The sequence below is a fragment of the Equus asinus genome, chromosome 17, assembly GCF_041296235.1.
Source record: "Equus asinus isolate D_3611 breed Donkey chromosome 17, EquAss-T2T_v2, whole genome shotgun sequence".
NCBI classification, from domain to species: Eukaryota; Metazoa; Chordata; class Mammalia; order Perissodactyla; family Equidae; genus Equus; species Equus asinus.
In genome coordinates this window covers 30,330,689-30,348,094 of record NC_091806.1, presented here as the reverse complement: position 1 = coordinate 30,348,094, position 17,406 = coordinate 30,330,689, and the positions used below count along the sequence as shown (strand labels likewise).

General features: G+C 39.4%; 1 protein-coding gene across 1 annotated transcript in view; it reads right to left on the bottom strand.

Annotated features, from left to right (window-relative positions):
* The window catches only part of LOC106826112 (fatty acid desaturase 2-like protein FADS2B), a 33,653-nt gene extending 16,711 nt beyond the window's left edge, over positions 1–16,942 (bottom strand). The window contains exons 1-3 of the mRNA XM_070487376.1: positions 16,616–16,942; positions 9,900–10,010; positions 224–421 (exon numbers count right to left, since the gene is read on the bottom strand). Of these exons, the coding sequence (XP_070343477.1) occupies positions 224–421; positions 9,900–10,010; positions 16,616–16,942 (636 nt within the window). The remainder of the gene's footprint in view (positions 1–223; positions 422–9,899; positions 10,011–16,615) is intronic.
* Positions 16,943–17,406: the final 464 nt, after the last annotated feature.

Sequence of the window (17,406 nt, the reverse complement as noted above, 5' to 3'; positions counted from 1 at the left end):
CTTGTTTAGCTGTCCTCAGCATACTTCCATAACATAATTTGCTATAGCCATTTTACAGACAAGAGAACTGGGGGCTGGTGAGGTTTGGTAATTTGCTGGTGTGAGAAGCTGATGAGTAGGTTGCTAGGAAGTATCAGGCAGCAGCTGACAACAATCTAAAGACAGAAGAAAAATTCTAAGCTTTTCCCTGAAGCCATTGCCTGGGCTTAGGATGCTTGCTTACCTGAGAAATTGTGAGAAGAAAGGAAGCGAATATTGTAATACACCAGCCATTGCCAAAATGCCACAGCATTAGCCAAGCCAGGGCTTCCAAAATCAAGATCTGGGCAAGGTGAAGGAAAAAGAACCCCAGATTGGCGTTGAACATATTCATATCCTCTAATTTCCTCCGCAATTCTTGGAAATCTTCCACCAACTGGGACTGTGAAATGAATATTCACATTGAGTAATGAATTAGTGCCTTCAAGGGAGAAGGAACACAAATGAACATAATTAAGAATCTATTTTATTAACTTACTAATGCCTTAATTTTGTGAATAGAAACTTATTAATATTAATAAATTTAATTTGGCAGAAGTATAAACAAAAGACAATTAACAAAGAGACCCTTCAAAAAGGTTGTGGTGGTGGCTGGCCAGGGGGTGTAGTTGTTAAGTTCATGTGGTATGACTGCAACAACATGGCAGAGTTAGATGTTCCCTTTGTCTCTCCCCCTTTTGAATTATAAGTAAGCGGAGATTCGCTGACCAATGGAGGAAGCTCACACAGCACAGCAGGATGCCTCAGAGACACACAGCTATACATCTGAGCATGGATAGACTGGCTCCATGGGGAGTGGTGGAGAAAGGTGAGCACTCCCTACTCTCCCCTGGTGGCCCTGTGCATGCACACAGACACTTCCCAACCCAGCATGAGTGCTCTGAAAGTGGGAACATGCACTGGGGCAACTGTAGGGGGCGAGATGGTTGCAGCCCTTAGCCTACTTCTGATTGCTTTACCAACAGGGAGGGGGAGTCCACTGGGCCCCTAAAGTGCCAAAGAGTGGCCCTAGCTTGGTCCCAGGGACGAAGCCCTGCCCACCAAGCATAGCAGCCCTGTGGACCACAAGCAGAGACTGCAGCAGAAACACATGCTGGAGGAAGCACATTCTAGGCTTATGTGAGTACCCATGGTGCCACTGAGCCCCAAAACAGGAAATGTGTCCCAGAGTAGCTGAAGGAAGAGGCAGCAGCAGCCCTTAGCCCACTGGTGATTGCTTTCCTGGCAGGGAGGTAGAGCCCAGCATGCCCCCATGGCACCAGGAGTGGTACTAGTTTTGTCCAAAAATGAAGCCCTGCCCACCACAGATAGTCCCCACAAGTGCCTGAACACACCCCATCCTGAGGCAAGCATCTATAAAACCCCCATAGTTTCAAGCAGATGAGGTCAGGCCAGAAACTCTGCTCCTGTTTCCCCTTAGTGGTAACGGGTGGAATCTGTGACCTAATACTACCACAAATGCCATCACAAAAGATTAGCTCAGAGGTCAGCCCAGTGGCGTACTGGTTAAGCTCATGTTCTCTGCATTTGCAGCCCGGGATTCACTGGTTCAGGTCCCAGGCACGGACCTATGTACTGCTTATCAATCCATACAGATGCAGGTGTCCTACATATAAAATAGAGGAAGATGGGCAAGCCATTTTCTCAGGGCCAAGATTCCTCAGCTAAAACAGGATGATGGAGACAGGCGTTAGCTCATGGCTAAACTTCATCAAAAATGAATAAATAAATAAATAAATAAATAAATATTAGTTCATCAAACACCATTAGAAAAAGCAACAACAATTCAGACCAGATAGAAAATGACAATTCTCCAGAAACCAACCCTGAAGCCACAGAATTTAACAGCCTAAATGACAGAGAATTCAAAATAGCTGTCATAAAGAAACCCAACCATTTACAAGAGAACACAAGAAGACAGATCAAGGAGCTCAGGAATAAAATGAACCTCTTCAACAAAGAGATTGAAAGTATAAAAAAAGATCAAGCAGAAATTCTGGATATGAAAAAGACAATTAATGAGAAAAGAAGTAATCTAGATTCCTTAAGAAGTAGAGCTGATGTATGGAGGAAAGAATTAGTGATTTAGACAACAATTATAGAAATTCTATAAGTGGAGGAGGAGATAGGTGGAACTAAGATTTAAAATAAAGGAACTCATTCTTTGAGAAATATCTGACTCAATTAGGAAAAGAAACATAATGATTACAGGTATTCCAGAGGAGAAGAGTGGGAGAAAGTAGCAGAGAGCTTGATCTAAGAAATAATAGCTCATCACTTCTCAAACCTGGGGAAGGTTCCAGATTTACAAATACATGAAGCTAATAGAATGCCTAATTACATCAATGCTACAAGACCTTCCGCAAGGCATATAACACTAAAAATGGCAAAAGTCAATGACAAAGGAAAAATATTGAGTCTAGCAAGGCAAAAGAAAACAACCTTCAAAGGATACCCTATCCAGTTTTCAGCAGATATTTCAGAAAAAAACCCTACAATCTAAGAGAGAATGGAATGTTATATTCAAAATACTGAAAGATAGATCTTTCAGTCAAGAATACGTTATCCAGTAAAACTTCCCTTCAGATCTGATGAAGAAAAAAAGTTTTGCCAGATAGCCAAAAGCTGAGGGATTTCATCACCGCTAGACTTCACCAACAAGAAATAATTAAAGATGCCCTCACTCCAGTAACAAAAAGGCAAAGGTCTACAAAGCTCTGAGTAATGAGACAAATAGACATGATCATAAAACTGCAGCCCTGTATCAGAACAGGGAGGCAAAGATGCCATTATAAGTTAAGAGATAAATGGAAAGTAGGCATCAAAAGTAAGGATAAACACTTCAACTTAGTCTCAAAAACTCAGAACATTAAAAGCAGAACAATTTGTAACAGCAATAACACAGAAGGGGAGAGGAAAGGGAAAGAAGTTGGTTAGATTAATGGAGATAAGAGGCTATGAGAAAATGGATGATCTCATCTATGAGATCGTTTATACAATCCTGGTGGTAACCACCAAAGAAAAAATCAGAGCAGAGCTACAATTCACAAAAAGAGGGAAAAGTGAGAAAACCTCTTCAGAGAACCACAAAAATGAAATGGCAGTCAGAAATAGAAAGGAAGAGAAAAAAAGGAAACATAGAAAAATGAGAAAACAGGGGATAAAATGGCAGTATTAAGCCCTCATATATCAATAATCACTCTAATGTAAATACATTGAATTCTCCAATCAAAAGACACAGAATAGCAGGATGATTAAAAAATCACACCCAAAAATATGCTGCCTCCAGGAAACACATTTCACCTCTGAAGACAAGCATAGGCTCAGAGTGGAGGGATGGAAGACAGTACTCCAAGCAAATGGCAAAAAAAAGAAAGTAGATGTCTACATATTTCTATCAGACAAAGCAGACCTCAAGTTAAAAAAGACAATGAGAGACAAAGAGGGGCAGTGTATAATGATAAAAGTGACATTCTACCAAGAGAAGAAAACACTTGTTAATATATATGCACCCAACACAGGGGTACCAAAGTACATAAAGCAATTGTTAACAGACTTCATGAGGAAATTAACAGCAACACAATAGTAGTAGGGGACCTCAACAGTCCACTACATCAATGGACAGAACATCCAGACAAAAAACCATGAGGAAATAGTGGATTTACATGAAACACTTGATTAAATGGACTTAGATATATGCAAATCTTTCCATCCAAAAATCGCAGATAACACATTCCTCTCAAGTGCACATGGATCATTCTCGAAGATAATTCTCCCATATGTTGGGAAACAAGGCAAGCCTTAATGAATTTAAGAAGATTGAAATCATCCCAACCATCTTTTCTCAGCATCATGCTATATAACTAGAAATCAACTACAGGAAACAAACTGGGAAAGGCAGAAATAGGTGGACACTAAACAAATGCTATGAACATCCATTGGATCAAGGAAGAAATCAAAGTGGAAGCAAACTAGAAAATACCTGGAGAAAAATGAAAATGAAAATGAAAATACAACATACCAGCTCTTACGGGATGCAGCAATGTCTGCCATAAGAGGGAAATTTATAGCAATACAGGGCCACCTCAACAAGAAAGACAAATCCCAAGTAAGTCATCTTAAAATGCACCTGATAGAAGTAGAAAAAGAAGAACAAGCTAAGCCCAAAGTCAGCAGAAGAAGGCAAATAATGAAAACCAGAGAAGAAATAAATGAAATAGAGACTAAAAGACAGTAGAATTGAATTAAGGAAACTAAGAGCTGGTTCTTTGAGAACTCAAACAAACCTTTTGCCAGACTCACCGAGAAAAAAAGAGAGAATCCTCACATAAATAAAATGTGAAATGAAAGAAAAGTAATTACAACAGTACTAAAGAAATACAAAGGATCATAAGAGAATACTGTGAAAAGCTTTATGCCCACAAATTGAATAACGCAGAAGAAAGGGATAAATTTCTAGACTCATACAACCACTTAAAACTGAATCAAGAAGAAATAGAGAATCTGAATAGATCAATCATGAGGAAAGAGATTGAAACAGTGATCCAAAAGTTTCCAAAAAACAAAGACCAGGACCAGACAACTTCTCTGGAGAATGCTACCAAACATTCAAAGAAGATTTAATAGCTAGCCTTCTCAAAGTATTTCACAGAAGAAGATGGAATGCTTCCTAACTCATTCTATGAGATTGAAATTACCCTGATACCAAAACTAGACAAGGATGACACAATGAAGGAAAACTACAAGTCAATGTTGCTGATGAACTTAGATGCAAAAATCCTTAACAAAATGTTGGCAAATTGAATATGGCAATACATTACAAGGATTGTACACCATGATCAAGTGGGATTTATTCTAAAGACGCAGGCATGTTTCAAAATATGCAAATCAATCAATGTGATACACCACATTAACAAAATGAGGAATAAGAATCATATCATCATCTCAATAGATGCAAAGAATGCCTTTGACAAAATCCAACATCCATTTATGATAAAAACTCTCAGTTAAATGGGTATAGAAGGAAATTACCTCAACATAATATAGGCCATATATGAGAAACTCACAGCAAACGTCATACTTAATGCTTAAAAATTGAAAGCCATCTCTTTGAGAATAGGAACAACACAAGGGTGCCCACTCACTCCACTCCTATTCCACATAGTACTGGAGATTTTGGCCAGAAGAATTAAGCAAGAAAAAGAAATAAAAGATATCAGAATTGGAAGGGAAGAACTGAAATTCTTGCTCTTTGCAGATTATATCATTCTATTTATAGAAAAACCTACAGAATCCACCAGAAAACTATTAGAAATAATCAACAACTACAGCGAATTTGTAGGATACAAAATCAATTTAAAAGACTCGATGCATTTCTATACACTAACAATGATCTACCAGACAGAGAAATCAAGAATACAATCCCATTTACAATTGCAACAGAATAAAATATCGCAATCCCATTTAAAATTGCAAAAAGATTAAAATATCTAAGAACTAACTTAGTGAAAGAGGTGAAAGACCTGTACAGTCAAAACTAGAGAACATTATTGAAAGAAATTGAAGAAGATACATTGAAATGGAAAGATATCACATGCTCGTTGGTCAGAATAATAAACATAGTTAAAATGTTCACACTCTAAAGAAATCTACAGATTCATTGCAATCCCAATCAGAATCCCAATGACATTCTTACCAGAAATAGGACAAACAATCCTAAAATTTACATGGAGCAACAAAAGACCTCAAATAGGCAAAGCAATCTTGAGACAAAAACAACAAAGCTGGAGGCACCACAGTCCCTGATTTCAAAATATAATACAAAGCTATAGTAATCAAAACAGCATCGTGCTGGCACAGAAACAAACAGATCAAGAAAACAGAATTTAAAGCCCAGAAATAAAACCACATATGTATGGGCAGTTAATCTTTGACAGAGGAGCCAAGAACGTACAATATAGAATAGAAAGTCTCTTCAATAAATGTTGGGAAAACTAGACAGCCACCTACAAAAGAATGAAAGTAGACCATTATCTTGCACAAAACACAAAATTAACTCAAATTGATTAAAGATTTGAATGTAAGACCTGAAACCATAAAACTCCTAGATGAAAATATAGGCAGTACCCAAGTTGACATTGGTCCTAGCAACATCTGTTCGAATACCATGTCTACTCGGGCAAGTGAAGCAAACAAAAGAGTGAACAAATGTGATTACATCAGACTAAAAGTCTTTGGCAAAGCAAAGGAAACCATGAACAAAATGAAAAAAAAAAACCCACCAACTGGAAGAAGATATTTGCAAATCATTTATCCAACAAAGGATTGATCTCCCAAATATATAAAGAGCTCATAGAATGCAACAATCAAAAAACAAACAACTCAACCAGAAAATGGCAGAGCATATGGACAGATATTTTTCCAAAGACGATATACAGATGGCCAACAGACCCATGAAACAATGTTCAACATCACTAAATATTAGGGTAATGCAAATCAAAACTACAACAAGATACCACCTCAAAAGGGTCAGAATGGCTATCATTACCAAGACAAAAAGCAACAAATGTTGGAAAGGATGTAGAGAAAAGGGAGCCTTCATACAGTGCTGGTGGGAATGCAAACTGGTGCAGCCAGTATGGAAAACAGTAAGGAGGTTTCTCAAAAAATTACAAATACAAATACCATATGACCCAGCTATCCCCCTACTGAGTATTTATCCAAAGAACTTGAAGTCAACAACATAAAGAGACTTATGCAGCCCTATGTTCATTGCAGCACTAAAAATAGTGAAGAGATGGAAGCAGCCCAAGTGCGTATCGGCTGACGAATGAGTAAAGAAGATGTGGTGCGTATATATATATATACAATGGAATGCTACTCAGCCATAAAAAGACAAAAATTTTCCCATTTGCAACGACATGGGTGGACATTCAGGTTATGATATTAAGAGAAATAAGCCACACAGAGAAAGACAAATATTGCATGATTTCAACAATATGTAGAAGACAAATACAAGGATAAAGAGAACAAATTAGTGGTTATCAGAGGGAAAGGGGGTTCGGAGTGGGCAAAAAGTAAAGGGGCACATATGTAGCGTGATGGACAAAAATCAGGCTACTGGGGGCAAGCACGATGAAGTTTACTCAGAAATTGATAAATAACAGTGTACACCCCAAATTACACATTGTTATAAAGCAGTATGATCTCAATAAAATTAGTTGAAAAACAGATAGAGCTCACAGATGTTAGCTCAGAGCCAATCTTCCTCACACACACACACGCACACAGGGTTATAATAAATTTTTTTCTCTCGAGAAGAGAAAGATGAGTAGTGATTTGTAAACCGTCCTCAAACTGTTACAGAATTCTGTTAGAATCAGTTTCTTTTACTGAATGGGGGTTGGTCAGTAAAGACATACATAAGTCTAACAGTTGTCTCTAAAATCATCAGTATTATTTCAGGTGTTGAGTGATCTCTGGCTATGCTCTGGGGAACTCTGTTCTCTATATGGATCTGTGTTACTGTAGTTAGTGGTATGGTTTACAAGTGTTTTCAATGTCATCACCTGTTGATATGTGCACAGGGCTCTTGCATAGATGATGAACAAGACAAATGTAATTCAGTTAGATTAGCTCGAAGGATGACTTTCCCGTGAACTGCTCAACGGATCTCCAGAAACAAGACACAGGGTCACCAGTGGAAGTAATGTTGGTCTGCTGGTTGGAGGGGTCCTGGTCCTGTGGTCATGTAGTGTGCATATGTGCATGTGTGTGTATGTATAATGCTAGCATTTGTTTACAAGCTTGCCACATTATACTGGAGAGTCAGTGCCAAGGCTGAAAAGAAATCTCTCTTAGCTTAATGACTAGAATGGGTTTAAAATCAGGACAGTTGAGAAAGTGACCAGGGTATAAGAAAGAGGGCAGGATTCTTCAGATGTAAGAAAGGTGAGAAATTTGAAACAGAAAAAGAAAGAGTTATGAAAATAATTCTAGAAGCCAAAAATTTTATTTCAAAATTTACTGATGGAACTTTAATAAGATCCTCTGCCTTGGAAAAGTCTGGATGGGCTCATCTCTCAAGCCCCCATCAACCTTGAAATTCTGATGGCCATCGATAATTATAATGTCATGTCTAGAGTGCCTCTCAGCCTGGTCATCTTTTCCAACCCATTTATTGTACACAGCAGGGGATCACCAAAGCCCAGAAAAGTGACAGATCTGAAATTATCAACAAGTCAGTGACAGATCCTGGAGTTAAACTTATGCTTCCTGATCCTGAGTTGCATGCTCAAACAGTAATTTTCCCTCTATATACATGTTTCTATCTGTATATATAGAGATGTATTAAAGAAAATTTATGGTAGACTTTTAGCTCCAGAGTCCAACACTGTTTTAGATAATGAATGATCATCTCATAGCTTTCAGCCACTAGTGGGGATTTCTTTTCCATAGAAAAAATTTCTTTGAAAAATAATTATGCTTTGCATCCTCTTCCATTCTTAACCTAGGACTACCTGCCCTAAATGATGGGGACATATCTAGAGGTTTATCGACAACTAGTACCACCACTGAGTTCATGTTATTGACAGTACCTAAAATCTGCTTAGCATTTTCTATGTTCCAGACCCTGTGCTTTAAATGCCTTTAACTCTTTCAACAATCTCCCAATAACTTTTGTGAGTTTGGTGCTATTGTTGTTGCGATTTTATAGACAGAGAAACAGAACCACAGAGAGGTCTGGTAGCTGACCTAAACCCACACAACTTGTGACTGAGCTGGGTTGTGAGTCCAGGCTGCCCACTCACAGAGCACACTCTTCTAAATATAGAGCTGAGCTTCCTGACACACAGCCTCGCGGGATGAACGGGATGCATGTGGAGCTAAGGAGAGAGCCTGAGTGTTCCTCTCAGGGCTGCAGTTAACCAGCTCTGTGACCTCCGATGCCTCCTGTCCCTGTGTGAGCTTGTTTCCTCATTTCCTACAGCAGAAACATAATCTTTATTCTATCTGCCTCACAGTGATATATTATCAGCACTTTGTGAAAATTATTTTACAAGAATTATACAAATGTAAGCTAATTCAAAAAAACACATTGTTATAAAATGAAATGTTCAATATTAATAAAAATCCCTTTAAGGTTAATGTAAAACAATCCTAGGGAATTTTTAGTCTTCTAATGACCCTTTCCTTTGAAAGATAGTATATCAGGTAGCCGAAGTGTTAGACAAAGAAAGAGTGGTGCCCTGCCTTGGGAATATCTAAGGAATTGGTCCAGAAATAAGTGACTCGGAGTCTCAATTCTTTCACACACCAGCTCTGGGAATTTCAGAGAGTGATTTATTTCCCCAGAACTATAATTTCTCAAATGTAAAAAGGATTGTAGATAAGATACTCACATCTTTCATTCAGTGGCTATTTATAAAGTTCTTAGTGAATGTCTGATTTTGTGCCGATAGATGCTGAAGACAGATATAAGCAAAATAGACATATTTTCTGCTCTCATGGACCTTCGTTTCACAGAAAACATAGATACAAACATTCAACAAATAATTACAAGCAGTCGTGGGAAAAAATACAGCCTTAATTTGCCTGACATCAAGCAGATGCTTAGAGACCTGCAGTTACTGTTTGGTTGGGAACCAAAAATTCCATTCCTTTGTTTTACAGAGGTTTAAGAGCTCTGAGGGTTTAAGGAAGAGGACATTGTTTTTGATACATGCAGAATCCACTCCTTCATGCTATGGTAGGTCCACCTTGGCATGTTGACTGATTTCTCACAGAAAATGATAACTTGGCCCTGAAATATACCTTGTCCCCATCCTCTCCATACTCTTGAGTCCTTAGACCTCACTCACATTTTTGTTTCTCTCCTGGCTGGGCTCTCCAGGGGCAAGCTCTCCGATGATCAGGGGCTTAAGGTACAACTGCACAACGTCAAGCTGCGGGTGCATGGCTCTGAAGACATCCTGTAAATCAGAGAGGATTGTTAGAGGCTTAAAAGAGACCTGTTGCTCCATAGATTAGTCCCCTTCCTTATCTCATCCTCTGCCCAACTTCGAAACCAATACCAGCTCTGTTATAGAGGATTTGTTTCTCACTCCAGATTGATACTTCAAGTTTATCAATGTTACCCTTGGAAACCCTCTCTGAAAACCTCATGGTGGAGATCCACCTACTGAATTCACTGCTTCACTAGGCAAGTCCAACGTAGCCAGGTTATCCCCAAGTGTTAGAAGAGATCACTGCTCATTTTATTGAGCACCAGAAGAAATTGTTGGCTTGAGTTAATGGGCTACGATGAAACTTCAATGTCCAACATCATGGTTGGTGTGGAAGTTGCTTACACCATCTGAGGCATGCAGCAACCAAGACTGTCTGTGCAAATCATATCTCCCACCAAAGTCTCCCTCTTGTGTCTTGCCAAAGGCCCAGGGGAATGAGACTCTTGAATTAAGTTCTTTCTGAAGAAAGGTTAAATTTGATGATGGTAGCTTAAAACAAATGCATAAGAGAGCCTAGGAGCAAAGCTCTTGAGCTCTAGGTTGTCCAAAATAGCACATTCTTGGCTAAGTTTGTCATTGAGGGAGTCTTCTCACTCTTCCTAAAAAGCACTAGGGCAGTCTCTGCAGGGTCTTGTGACAATCAGGCACAGAACACAGTTGACCAACTATATTTCATTCCGTTGTTTACAACTCTTCCATGTATTTCTGTTGCATTTAGGATTTTTCTCTCTCAGGTCCCATGGTAGGTAGCAACAACAAGTGCCTATGAGAAGCAGCAGTGGTTCCTATATAGTGGTTCCTGCTTATGTTTAGAAGGAAGAGAAATTCTCTTCCAGCCTATGGATTTAAATGGCTTTGGGGGAAGGCTGATTCTCTAAGAGAAAGATGCTAGAGTTCTTGCTATTATGGCACTGGGGACAGTAGTGATTAAAAATGAAATATGACCAATGTTGTAACTGGAGTACGTGGAAGCCACAGACATTACTCTGGAGTGCTGGTGTTTCATAATACTAAGAAAGTGTAACCTGGCGCAGCCTTCCTACATCTAAAATCTGGCTTGGCAACTTACTAGCTCTGTAATGGTGGATGAGTCTCTTGCCCTGTCCCTGCTTGTATTTTGTCTTCTCCAACATGGGAGTGATGATAAAAATAATTCAGTTCATTAAGTTATTGTAAGGATTATGTGACTTAATTAGAATCTGATTTGCATATAGTAAATTCTCCTTGTATAATGGCTATCTTTCTTATATTTATACCTCTAGTGATAAGAACTCACTGCCTACCATCTGTTCAATACAGCAATCCAGAGATTTTACTCCTAAACCTGAGTGCCTAATGGAGAGTGAGTTCTGACTTAGTGAACATAATGAGTCCTCCATCTTCAAATGGTATAAGAAGAATTATATACAACTCTATTCATAAGAAGGTGCTCCTAGAGTGAATAAGGTTAACTAGAATGGTGAAGCTACCTAAGCCAGATATTCATGTCTGTTTAGACTCCTCCAGCCTGTTTACTCATCCATTCCCTCATCATTTGTTATAATTTATGTCTCCTAGATATCCTTGGCACTTATCCCGTCTTCTCCCTTCCTGTTGCACCTGCCTTCCTCAGGCCTTCAACATGTTCCCTGGACTCCTTCCTTCATTTTGAATGACTCTTCTCTTAACTGCCAGGCTGCGTTGTCAGAAAGGCAGCGTCTTCTCATGGCTCACTTTCACCAATTAGCCCTTTGGTACTTCTCTCTCTACTGCTCTACCTACTTTTCAGTTTGAACCACTGTTCAAACGAGAATCAGAGTATTTAAGACATTTTGACAACCCAGAGGAGATGCACTTATAGCTTTCCTTTCATCAACAGCCTAGAAACCTTGGTGGATTTTGTTGTTATGATTGTGGATGGAGGGGGCGATGCTGTGCTAGAGAAATGTCATGTGTAGCTGAAGGAGAGGAAGACATACAGTCAGGATAAAATGCAGACTGCTTAGCTCAGCACCCAAGACACTTCCTCCCTCGCCTCCTTCTCTTTACTCTTCCCCCACCTCTTCCCTCGGTTCATTTTCTCCTCCTCCTTCTCCTCTTTTCATACTCACACCATGACAGTCACTGACATTCACTGAGGACATACTATTTGCTGATATTGTGCTAAGACAAAGTGGCATCCATAAACTTCCTTTTATGGGAGTGTCTAAGCTGAGATGCCCACTTTGGCTGTGTGCTTACTCATGACACAAATCATATGTGTAGTCCACCTTTGTACACATCCTCTCTTCCCACTGCCCTAGTCTTGCCTCTATTGGTTTTACTCATTTCAAGCAATTTGGAATTCTCTTTTTTGGAGCTGTACACAAATCTACCCTCGTTCACAATAAATCCTCCAAATAGTTGAAATGGACTTTGCTGTATTTCCTCTAAGTTTTTGTCTTCCCTTCCCTATTATATTGAGCTTTGGCTGTCATGAGAAAGAACTTGAGTTTCTTAGTGTCCCTCCTTGACTGTGGTGTCCAGAGACAGGTGTGGGCTGATCAGCACATAGGATCATAAACCTGCTTCCTTTGTTCCAAACGTGCTGCTCATGGACACACATCACAAGACTGCGATTATCTCTTTCAGGGAGGCTGGAACACACCATTCCTGTATATAAAACTTGCGGCTAGTTTATGTATGGGCTCCTTTACCTCTTTTGCCCTTCCCCATACCTCTTGCCCTCTGGTAACTATCTATCTGTTTCTTTATCCATTGCTGGTGAACGTGATGCAGTCTACATGGAAACTGGCATATAATAATGTATACCTGAAATTTACACAATTTTATAAGTCAACATTACCTCAATAAAATGACTTAAAGGAAAAGAAACGCATGCGCCCAAATTTCTCTAAGAAAACTGCAACTGTTTTGTATACGTTATTATATCCCACTTAAAAAAATCTTTGATTAAATTCAAGCATTTCTGGGGAAAGAAGCAAAAAAAAATTATTGTGGCTATTTATTTATATGTATTTCCTGTGATCAAATGCTTCGTGATCCTCATTGTAATGATTACAAAATAGCCCAACATGTGGATATATTGTGATCCATATAATCAGTTCTTGGTCTTATAGGTTGTTTCTGACTTTTCTGAGTTGAGCTATTCCAGGTAGGAAGACCTGGCCTAGGCTCTATTAGCTCTAGGCTGGTAGCTTTAAATCATGTAGTTTGAAAAAGATCAGATAACTCATATGTGCAATAGTAAGAGCTGATGTGCCAATTTTGTTTTATGAACTTATTTTCCTCAGCATGGTCTTTGGAGAAAATTACCACCAATCTCAGGAGAAGTAATTAATAATAAAACACAAGAGGTGCATTTTTTGAGTGTTTAAGCTGTGCCAAGCACCAAAGGGATCACTTTATTTTATCTCCACTGATTTTTATAACAATACTGAGATAAAGGTATTCTTGTTCCCACTTTCCAGATAAAGGAGCCAAGGCTCCAAGAGCTTTAGTAACCTCCTCAGGAGATTCCTAGTGATGGAGCCCAGATACAAATCAGTCCTGTTTCATTCCCAAACCTCTACTCTTCATCCTTAACAAGGCTGGAAACCTAATAAGGATTTTAGAATGGTGACTACATGAATGAATTAATTAATGACGCTATGGGACACAGTACTTAGGTATCATTATTCACCTTTGATGAGGATGGAGGATTGAAGACTATTTCTGTGTAAATAAGAAAAGGGTACTCGTTCTGGGCAGATGCAGCCATGGGTCCAGGGCTGGCACACAGAGTCCATAGTTTGGTCCATATTTGCCTTGCAAGGTGCAACCTGTAAACGCTTCTTAAGTTCTAGAGTAAGCACTGGACCTCAGGTCCTCTGGCTTTATGTTCTGCCCCCCTTAAGTAGAGATCATGATGCCTTCTACCCCTCAAGGACCCCTCTGTTCCAAATCAGATGATACAAAATATAATCAGATTTTTAAGAGGGGTAGTAAACAGGAAGTAAATATCACATCCTGAGGCTACACATGACAGTGATATGAATAATAATAATTACAATTTAATAAACTTTATTAAGTGTCTGACATTATGTTAAGCACTTTATAAGCATTAGCCTTATTTACCATAAACCAGTTAGACGGGGAACATCATTAACACTTAGCAGATGATGAAACTGAGGTTCAGAGCATTTCAATAATTTTCCCAGGTTCACATAACTGATTCCAAATCTCAGGCTCGCCATACTCTGAGTAGTCCTGGAGTATGGTGCTTGTCAGAATTCTCCTGGCACCTTCCCATTCTTCTTGAGCCATGTTCCTTTGGAGCATATTTTCTATGAACATTTTTGGCTTTATATCCTTAAAGTCTAAGGTACATGGCTGACCATGCTCAGAATTTTCATTCTAAAGATATGAATCCTAAAGTGCCATGGATAGTTTTTCCATAAGGTTCTGGTGATTTCTATTTTATTAATCAATTCCTCCTGGTTGGCTAGAATTGGGTGCAGAATCATGGTCTTTTCCTAAGTTCTGGGAGATGAAAGTCATCAGGAAATTACAGTTTTATCAGCTGAGCTGCCTCAAGATGAGTGAGTCTATCAGTTTTCTCCATGTTTATTGAAGGGCCATGTCTTTGCCAACATATCCTCTGAACTTATTCTTGGACTTGTGTTAGGAAAGCATTATCCACATTATTTCCAAGTTGTGGGAATGAGGGGATGGGCTAGATAGGAATCTGTAGTATTTTTTTCTCTCTCTTTTTAAACTCTTTACTTTTATTTTAGATTTTTAATATTTTTTTTTGGCCAGAAGGATTGTCCTGGAGCTAACATCTGTGCCAATCTTCCTTTATTTTCTAGATGGGATGCTGACTCAGCATGTCTTGGTGAGAGGTGTACAAGTCCATGCCCGCATTCTGTACCTGTGAACCCTGGCCACCGAAGCAGAACCTGAAAACTTAACCACTGCACAACTGGGCCGGGCCCTCTCTCCTATTACTTTTGCACAAATGCTTTCTGCCTTGCTTCTTCTACCCTCAGCTCTCTGGATTCCTACACAGAAAATATCTTCCTGACAGACACAATACTCCTATCACTGGCTACAAGCTCATGCTCATTTTCCCAGCAAAAGGTTGAACTTTGTTTAAGAAATATCAGATCTGACAGAAGTGGTGAGGAAGTAGCAAGGTATGTTCATAGAGGAATACATCTGACTAAAGAATCAAGACAGGAAGTTAGAAGAAGATCCTGCTCAGAAAGGAGATGAGCAATTGCGGAAAAAAAGATGTTGATACCATAAAAAGACAAAATCTTGCTTACTTTGCAAATTTGCTAGGTGATTGTTTATTCTGCTATCATTAGCATGGTACCATTTATAGAGTAGTGCTTAGTGAATCGCTGTTTTCAATCCCATGCTTTGAAACCAACTGGGGAATTTGTATACTACACTGTGAAAACAACAAAGGCAGCAAATTAAAAAGAAATCCAGGTTTAAATTTCTGCCTGATCACTTATTATTTTCTGAGTTTGGGTTATTTATTTAGCTCCTCTAATTCTCTGTTTCTCTATCTGTACAATGTGCAGAATAAAATTCCTAACTGGGATAAAACAAACTTACTTGTAGAATAGTGTAAAAGAGATTCCTAAATGAATTAAGGGTTTGAGAGACCTCCCCATCAAAGAGTAAATGGAAATTTAATTTGGTAAGGACTCAGCTATAAAAGCCTCTATGATCAAAAAACCTACCTGATTTCAAAATTTGGCACTATTACTTGCTTGCTGTGTGACACACTATTTACCTCTTTGAACATTAATTTTCACATCTGTAATATGGGATAATAACCACCATCCTCATGGTGAGGCCACAGTGAGGTGAATCATTTGAATGTGTCTAGGATATTCTAGGCATCCAATAAATCTATAGTTTTTTTTTTTCTTAGCCGTTTTGGTGGGGGAGGGTGATGAGAAGAAGCTGTGAAGAAAAGTGCAAAGACTGAAATTTAAGAAAGATAAATTTTGAATCTTAGATCTTCTGCTGGGTGACCTTGGGCCAGCCACTTAATGTCTCTCATTTCATTTTCTTCATCTGCATTACACTGAGTGAGCTGCAGGACGCAAGACAGCTCTACAAAGTCTAAAAGGCTATGTAATTCTAGGTTTTCATTATTGTTATTAACAACCTTTTGAGGCCTAACAGATGAACTTCTGTCTTTGCTTTAGACACTCCAATTATAAGAGTCTGAGAAATTTCCACTTGTGTGCAGACATATTTGTCTGGATTTTACTCACCTATTGGTAAACTTCTTCTTACAAAACAGTGACTCCACTTCAAAACAAAACAAAACACCAAGAACAGAACTAAACTGAGAATACACAAACATAGTATCCAACATCAATATCTGAGTCCATCACTGGTGATAGACCTTCAGGCTTAATTTGCACTGAAATTCTTGTTGGACAGAAATCCTGAAAAATTGGTTTGGGAGGAGAGGAGCGATTGTGGAGCTTGAACATGTTCTCGAAATACTCTTGGGAAGAGAACCAAGGTCCTAACCACACAGCAGCTGGAAGAGAGAGAGGGCAGAGCTTTGATTTCCTTACCGTAGCATCTTCCCCGGCATAGTGGTTGAGGATCCGGGACCCACCTGGATGCCTGTTGGCCCAGCCAGTGACATCATAGACCTTGCGATTGATTACCAGCCACTGATCTGCCTTCTGTTTGTGACTCTGGATCTCCTGCCAGCTGTAGGTGTTGAGCATTTTTCTGGGCATGTCACAACACTTCCCATTTGCCTCCTGCTTTACAGAAGGCTCGGCTTTCTCATTTGCCTCTGGTTTCCAGTTCCCCAGCTTCTGACTCAGGTAGGGCCGACCATTTCCTACAAGGCTCTCATTGCCCTCATTTTTTTCTTCAAACTTCACCTCCATTGAAGGCTTTCTGAGTTGACTCCTGAAATTTCTAATCCTCACCTCTGACTGGAATATTAAAATGACCCTTTTCCTCTCCTTTTATTCCATTGCCATGTTATACCTCCACAGAAAACTTTTTAGCTTAGTTGTCTCCTCACAAACCTGAGAGTGAACAACTTCCCAGCCTCTAACTTCTCTGTCTGTCCTGAATCTTTTCTGCCGTGATGGAGGCTGTGCCCCCTTTTCTCCTGGGCAATTGGACCACCTGTCTCTCTTCACTTCTCTCCCTCCTGGCTGATCTCTTAGTAGCATCCTCCTTCATCATTAAATATCCCTTAGTAAAGATCTGGGGCCAATGGCAGTTGGCTGAATGCTGTGTCATGCCACAGGGAGGAGGGGCTAGGCTTGGGTCACATGACTCGCCTGCTCTGTGTCTTGCTGGTTTGGGTTCAGCAGCTCTCTGACCTGCATGTGAATGAAGA